The 8,481-nt window shown below is 31.6% G+C and overlaps 1 protein-coding gene across 1 annotated transcript; it reads right to left on the reverse strand.

Annotated features, from left to right (window-relative positions):
• Positions 1-768: 768 nt before the first annotated feature.
• LOC129307399 (uncharacterized) lies at positions 769-4,518 on the reverse strand. The gene is made up of 2 exons (XM_054948345.1): positions 4,358-4,518; positions 769-1,497 (listed from the first exon to the last, which is right to left on the reverse strand). Exon 2 carries the CDS (start codon positions 1,447-1,449, stop codon positions 1,066-1,068), a length of 384 nt encoding a protein of 127 aa, XP_054804320.1. The 5' UTR covers positions 1,450-1,497; positions 4,358-4,518; the 3' UTR covers positions 769-1,065.
• Positions 4,519-8,481: the final 3,963 nt, after the last annotated feature.

An 8,481-nucleotide genomic window follows, 5' to 3' on the forward strand; every position in this document is an offset into this window, starting at 1 on the left:
ATCACGTATAAGATAAATAAATAAAAATAAATCTTCTCAATATCACAACTACATACTCTTTCTTTCGATCCATAATATAAGTTCAAGTTTTCTATTTACACAAAGAACAATAAAGTTAGATAGAAGTTAGCTTGTTAAAGACGTAAAAAAAATTGTAATAAAAAAAAACAGAGAATGACAACTAATAACCTCACAAGAAATTTAATTCTAAATTAAGATCTGATTGTAACTTAAGTTTCTAGATTCAATATTCATCTCTTATATTTTACGATTGAAAATCTTTAAAAAGTCCTAATTTGGTGTTGACCTTTTTAGGAGGTCCTTAATTGTCATTACATTAATCACTCATAATATTTAATTATATACAAGTACAAAATAGGAAAGGAAAAAAATTAAATGCTCTAAATTATCAAACTAAACTTATACATACATACATATATATATATATATATATATTGTTTGGAACTAATATTTTGAACCAACAAAAAGCTCAAAAAAACTGTATTGTGGAGAGAAAGAGTAAACCACTGCCAATTAGCAAGAGGAGCCCAAATCCAAGACAGAAATTGAAGCACTTATTCCGAAGTTCACTTTTGGGTTGATTAAATAATTTGCAAAGATAACGGACCACAAGAAACAGCCACAAGGTGAGTCTTCCAAAAGGTTCTTCTAAATTGATACCTACACAAAAAACAAACATTGCAATATGGGAAGGAAATCACCAAATTCTAAGCTAAAATCCAGAAGCACTAGCTGAGACATACTAGATTCAACTGGTTGGAATAAGCTTATATTGGAATTTTAAGTTCAAATCTTAAAATATGTAGTCATATTAAATAAAAATGACAAAGGGATCCCAGAGATATTTGTGAGACCGCCGTTGATAATAACACTCTCACACAACAGGAGTTTGGGTAGTGGTAATACCTCTAGGTTTCTCAAGACACCAAGCAATGGGATAAAAAAAAAAAAAAAGGAAGAACTAAGCACAAAGCAAAATTGCACAGAAAAGTTACTATTTGCCTCTGTCTTCTTCCTTCATATTCTTCTCCCACCTGCGCTTTACTATTTGCCTTTGTCTTCTTCCTTCATCTTCTTCTCCCACCTGCGCTTCTTGTAATCCAGCAACATGTCTGGCATCTTCTCCATCAATCTTGCAGTGTTCTCCCTTTTTTCTGCAGCTATCCTGTCACATTTATGTCCTTTCCTTCTGGTTTTCATCTCCTTCCTCTCCGGATCATATGGCCAATCTTCCCCAGCAAGAAGCACTTCCTTGCGCAACCGAGCCCTACGGCGAGCACTAATACCAAGCGGTTTCCATGCTCCGAGCTCCCAGTATCCCCAGACACCTTTGGCAAGTTCATCCCTATACTTTACCAACTTCTCACGCCATGGATACTGATATCCACCTACAGCCTTCGTCACTGAACCAGCAGCTTTGCCTGCCATGACTCTTTTCTTCTTTCTTCTTCTTCTAGGCTAAACTTACTTGCTTCTCTGTCAGGCAATATTCCACAGATGGAAAACCAATTTTATTAGCAAATAGACAATAAGCTTTAAACTAATAGATCAGGTTACTCCATGAGATTATGACTGACTGTCCATAAACACACTAATCACATCATACCCAGTAGATCTCAATAGTTGAATATATCTTCATATATTTGTTTCACATTATAATACCTAAAACACAAATTCAAAAAGGAGCAAATTGTAGTTGCAGTGAGCTGTGATAGTGGTAAATTGCCATACAATGTGGTTGCAATTGTATCATATTGCAGTGATAAAGCTATACAATGTGCTTTAAAAATGCACAAGGAGAAAATCAGGAGTTATATTGTCTATATCGTTTCCACACAAATAAAAGATGCCATATCCAGTAGAAGCTTTCAACAGAGAGTCGTTACTCAAGGAAAAAGAATCCTCATCCTACATTTTTTCACCAAGCAGAGTAACCTCCACATAACAATCTCAGTCACTAAACCACATCCAGCCTTCAAGAGTAATGCTGTATAAAGGGTGCAAAATATAAATACATAAAATACATTGCATAACTACTTTACAAATGAATGCGGGCTTAGCTGATCAAACGTTAACTTGATCCCCATGTTTAATATTTCACCAATCAAGTCAATATAAGTCCATTTTGGATATTATCGAGCACAATGAACTGAAGAAAAACTGGAACAAGAATTCTAGTTCAATACAAATAACCAAAATGCACGCCAGCCTGAAAGGTAGCTTTACCCCCATATGGGGTGGAGGGTGTGAAAATTCATTTCAAACAAGCAAGGTTTTAAAAGGGTTACATTACTTGAAAGATCACAAGTAAAGACTAGAGAGAATAAGAGGAAGTGACATAACAAAAATGGCGTCAGCTGTTCTTACAAATGAAGGTGACTAGAGGTATGGATGGGGCAAATAGATGCTTGGCTAATAAATTTTGGCACAATTCCTTCTTTTGTCAGTTTGTTTTGTTTGCATTTCTGGGCCATGATTAAGTCTTTGAATTATACACTTTTTTGGACCAAAAAAGAAATAAATAATAAAGTAAAAATCCTCTGTAAAGCAAGAATCTTTCTTTATGCTTATTTTTATGCCAACTCTTTCATTGTTTCTTTTGAGATGCAATTATGAATATGAGATTCTCCCAACTACAGTATATCGCTCTAATACTTTTGGATACCCTAAAATGGGATGTATATTGTAATGGGTTATTCTCTTCAGTATGTTTTCTCTGTACAGCTACTGTCACTTAACAGTTCTAATATATTAACAGTTTTTATAAGCCTCCAACTTCATATCTCTTTATCTATTGCTAACTATAAACTAGTAATATCTTATCCAAAAAATTATAAACTAATAATATGATATTCAACTAAACCACGTTGAACTATTTCAAAATAAGTAAAGCATCTACTTCAATGAGTAAGCCAAATTACATATGATATTATAATGTTCATTCCATAAGTCTACTAACAAGATTCTAGCTATAGTTCCACTGTATACAAAGATACAAAAATAGTTCTTCAAGAAGAATTTGGAAGTTTAATTGATCATCATTTTCTTTCACACATGGCAAGTTACCTTCTCTGAGGCACTTTTGCACTGTCAAAAGCCAAACCAAAATATAAATTAAGGAACGTTCAAGTAACCAGAACAATAAAACCATGAACTTCAGAACCAGACAAACAAGTAATGTTCCACACCTAGGGAAGTAATATAAAACGTGGAGCTTAAAGGAACGAGAGGCTTTACAGAAAGAAAAGAATAACAATCATTTGAAGAAACACCCTGATTATTTTCTCTCTCTGCATATATCCGATAATTATTTTGCCTGATTTAGATATAATCACGAAAATGAAAGACTCATGGCAAAGGAGGAAGATATATGGCAGTTCATGAGCAAAGATCATAGTGCACTTTTTAGGAAAGACATATGCAGCCCAAAATTTAACAGGTGACTATCACAAAATTCACATATGCAGCTAGAAGCTTACCAACAGTATTCAGACTATTTCACAAACCGCAAAACACAGCCACGGAAAATGTCAGAGTTTTCCCCAATCTTTATACATAGCACCAAAACTATATATACAGGACCAGACATAGCATGCCACAAATTTAAATGCACAATTGAATCCGTCCATGTCTCAGCATTATCCCAAGTAAGACCGGGTGTTCCTTTGGAAGGTGAATACCTAATTTATCTAGATTTTTTTCCCGAGGGAGAGGGAGAGGGAGCGGGAGTGGGGAGGCTCAACACACCATGCTGTTAAAAATAGACATCCAACTATCCAAGTCACCTTTTGATTCTTGGTTGCAACTAATTCATGGGATGGTTTCTATTCAACCAATATGTGATAAGCAGGTGGGAGAGCCTCTTAAACTTATAATCCTTATACCACTTATTAAGTTTCCCAATGGGACTCATGACACAATATTAATGAGAAAAATGAACTATATCAAATTTTGGATTCTACAATAACCGAAACGAGTTATTTTTCTTAAGGGGAAAAATAGGTCCTATTTTGCTTCCTAGCAAGTTGATACCAAGTGACTATATTTTGAAGAAGGAAAGCGAACACCAAATAATGTATCGTGACTTCCTCTGTTCTTCAATGTTCTGGGACTTCCTATTTACTTTCGACCAGTGTTGTGCTACCAAAACGAAATCTCTTTTCCATACTCACTATTCTAACAAAGAGCAACAATAAAGAATAAATATCGGAAAAATAGATTCTCGAGGAAGAGAAGTTTAAAAAGGTGCCCCATGAAGAAAGTCTTGCGACCTAATAGATTATAGAAACAATGATGGACGGTGCAGGAGAGTACAGTAACAGAGAAGTGAGAAAACCTTCGAATGACGCCTTTAAATGGCGCAGCCTTTCAATGGGTACGTCGCCGTCGAAACATCCGTCGTTGACAGCTCCTCCGTCGCACGGCACGGCACGCTCCACGTTTCTCCTTGGTCGCAGAGTGATCGACCAGCGGGTGGAAGCTGGGTTAGGGCTCTGGAGGGGTAAAGTTGAAATTATCTTATTTTTTAAGGGTAAAATTGGCACAAAATATAACTTCCCAGGATGAGTTTCATTTTCTTTGTTCCCCCCTTTTATTTTTGAAAAATTACACCTAATGTACAAAAAAAAATTTATTTTTAAGAGGTATCAAAAAATTCATAAAATACTCTAAAATTTTAGATTTTGTACCTTTATAATTTAATTAAAGATATTTACAACTTACTATCATAAATTATTTATAACCTACTATTATAAATTTTTTTTTTGTAAGCTGTAAATGCTCATTACTCAATTGTAGATGTTCTTAATCAAGTTATAAATTTGTATAATTTTAAATTTAATAGTATTTTATGAATTTCATAAAAATCTTGAGACCTAAGTGTCATTTAAAAAAAAAGTTACAAAGTAAAATAAATCATTTCATATTCAGAATAATCTATGCCTAACTGATGAAAGTTCAAATCTCATGGTTTCAAGATTTGTTATTGGAAGCATGAAAAGTAATGGTTATTGGAGAAGTTATGCTAGATAAGCCTTGCTAATAGTTAATACTCTTTCTCACAGAAAGTGTTAATTTTAGTAAACTTGTTACTCTAATACAGATTCAAGCCTTTTAGAATGTTCAAAATTTTAGTAGCAGTGCTTGAGTGGTAACTTAAATATTTTTTAAAAATCTATTTGATCATTAGGAATAACATCACCAAAAGGTCTGTTGAATCCTTTTTGGGTAATTTTTTTTTTTTATAAAGTTTCTTTGCAATTTTTTGAAAGCTTATTTGTTAAAATTTGGTTTTTTTTAAATATAAAGTCAAACATTATTAAACAAGGAAAACAATTAGTACAATAAAAGGCCAAGCATAATAGTAGAACCATCCACTTAAGTCCATTAGACAAAAAAAAAAAAACACAAAAGACCAGAAAGATTACAAACAAAATTTGGTATAAACCGGAGAAATAGAAACTTAGAACAACGCAACAAAACCAGAAAAATGACAACAATAGAAACAACATCAACAAGGAGATAATCGAAGTGGCTATCCCAAGGAGAAATAATTGCTGGAGAAGCAGACCCTTCTTTGATTGATATATTCGCATGTGGAGTATCATAACAAGTGATATTAAATTAAAATGCTTCTAAACTTCCAATCATTCAAACTTTCAAAGAAGTTGAAGGAATATGAAGCATATATAGATTATTCTCGTATGAATTGAAGAACTGCTGTTTTTGAAAAAGCAAAGGCAACTCGAAAGCATCAATTCCTTCTTGAAGGAAATCTTGGAACACTGAAAAAAAGAAAAACAAAGGCAGCATTGCATTGTAGGCCTCTGAGTGACTGCAAGTAAAATAAGAGGCCCAAAGGTTGATCATGATTCTGAATGGAGTTTTTTAGAAAAGCTCTATTAAAACCATGAAAGCCATCATTAAGTGAAACCAACTTGCGCTAAGTGCAGCCCTTTGAGTGTATTAAACTCGATATTGATAACTCAATTATTATTAATAGTGTTACTACCTGTGGAGGCGTCATTAGAGATAATAAGAAAAATTGAATTAGAAATTTTCTAATAATCTTGGGTATTATCCAAGTATAGTAGCCAAACTCTTGAAAATTTTGAAATGCTTCAATCTTTGCTGGAATGAAAAATTATTCAAAATTAATATTTAGTCAGGTTTTATGTAGGATTTATCACTTATTGATAGCAGTTATTATGACAACCATTCCCTTTTTGATTATCAAGAATATCAAATATCGTAATACAAAAGACTGGGTGGTTATTTTTGACTATATCTAAAGAAAAGTCGATAAGTGGGTTGATCTACTAGCCCATAAGACATTATATGAAAATTTTGATATTTTTATCTTTCACAACCTGCCTCTCAATTGTGAAAAAACCTTGTGATTTTAGACATGATTAGATTTTGGTCTTTTTGTATAGTTTTTTTGTGACCCTGTACTAAAACAAAAAACAAAGAACAAAAACTTTTTTTTTTTGATAAAAAAAAAACAAAAACTTTCACTTAACACCACGAGTACAAGAAAACCAAGTTGTGGTAGAATTAACAAAGCCCATACTTGATCCAAGAATGAGAATGAATGTAAAAGCCTGCGCAATGACAATTCTCAATTCCTCCCAAAGTCGCCTTCCGTCTGTCCAATCGTTTTCATTAAGAGTTCCATGCACCTTGTTATCTGTCCAATTTTTCAGTCCAGGGAAAAACAATTAAATTCATCATTACTCTTCATCTTAATCCTCTTAGCAACGTGACAAGGATGCCCTTGAAATGAATAATTTCGCTTCCTAGATATAGGGTGTAGGGATCCGGTTTGAGTGCTCATTATTGTGATAAAATCTGAACCTTTGAATGGTCCAGATTTAAAATACTATTATATATTATATTTTTTAAAATAAAAATTTATAAAAATTATAAAATAATTTTAATAAATTTTTAATTTTTAATATGGTCTAAATTTAATTTGAAGAGTCTAATTTAATATTAAAATTTTTATAATTGATATATATTGACTATCTAAATGTATTTTTTACAGTCTAAATTTAATTTAGTGCTAACATGGACTGTGCAGAGTATATCTGGATAGTCAATATATAGTAATTATAAAAATTTTAATATTAAATTGAACCTTTTAAATTAAATCTAGACCATATTAAAAACAAAAAAATTATTAAAATTATTTTATAACTTTTATAAAATGTTGAGATGAATGTGTGGATATACACGTAAAGACAAAATTTGAAATGAGTGAATACGGGAAAAAGTGAGTGTAGCACTTATTAAAAAAAATGGTAGAAAATTATTTGAGGTGGTTCGGACATGTACAAAGAAGATCACGGGAGGCACCTGTAAGGAAAGTGGAACAGATGACTTTGAGCCCTGTCAAGAAGGATAGAGGAAGACTGAAGAGAATACTTTTAGAGATTATTGAGCAAGACCTTTTAATTAATAATATTTCTAAAAATTAAATAAATGATAGAGTACAATAACATTATATAATTCATATAGTCGACCTCACATAGTATAATAAAGTTTGTTGATGTTGTTATTGTTTATTTTATAACTTTTATAAATTTTTATTTTAATATAATATATAATAATAGTTTAAATCTCGATCATTTATATTAATATTTAAATGGTCCAAATCTTATCATAATGATGAGTACCTAAACCAAACTCTAGGGTGTAGTGACATGTCGACTTCCCCTTCCAGTTCTCAAACGACATCAATATGGCGTTTAGCTTTCTTGGTTATTCTGATCTCTTCATCAAATGAGATCGGACATTTCCTCTTCATAGCACTACATGTACAAGACAACCCAACACGCTTAAACAGAGGACAAAACTCGAGTTCCAGATAAGTGCCTAGAGGCGCAGGAGCAGTGCAATAATTCAGACCGTCTTTACCTTTTAAAAGTTACTTTTAATTTTTAAACAATTTTTAGGTACTTTTTTCATTACGTATTATAAAATACTTTTTCTAAAACATCATAATATTATCATATTTAAAAATATAAAACATTTTAAATTTTTTAAAATATAATTAACTATTTTTTAAAAAATATCCTTAATTAAGAAATGCAATTGATAAGGTATTCTAATTAAGAAACCTTATCAAATAAAAATAACATAAAAAGAATATGTAATTTTAAGTGACATCAACTAACTTGTTAGAAGGTGACAAGATACAAATTAGTTAAAGGCTTAAGTACCTATAATTCAAATCAGAGTTAATAATTTTTAATCGTAAAAGCTGGTTTAAATTACTTTTCAAATAACTTTCAACTTATAAAACTGATATATATATATATATATATTATATCAAAATTTTGTTATAATAACAATTCACCGAAAAAAAATTATTATAATAACAAACTTTTATTAAATCAACTTTTAACAAATAAAATATTAATAAATAAATTTTTGACAAACTAAAGACTGCAGAGGACA

The sequence above is a fragment of the Prosopis cineraria genome, unplaced genomic scaffold (assembly GCF_029017545.1).
Source record: "Prosopis cineraria cultivar Desert tree isolate PC_DT_omini unplaced genomic scaffold, ASM2901754v1 PC1, whole genome shotgun sequence".
Lineage (NCBI taxonomy): Eukaryota > Viridiplantae > Streptophyta > Magnoliopsida > Fabales > Fabaceae > Prosopis > Prosopis cineraria.

Coding starts and splice junctions, on each gene's coding strand:
- LOC129307399 (XM_054948345.1), bottom strand. CDS start 1,449: ATGGCAGGCAAAGCTGCTGGTTCAGTGACGAAGGCTGTAGGTGGATAT.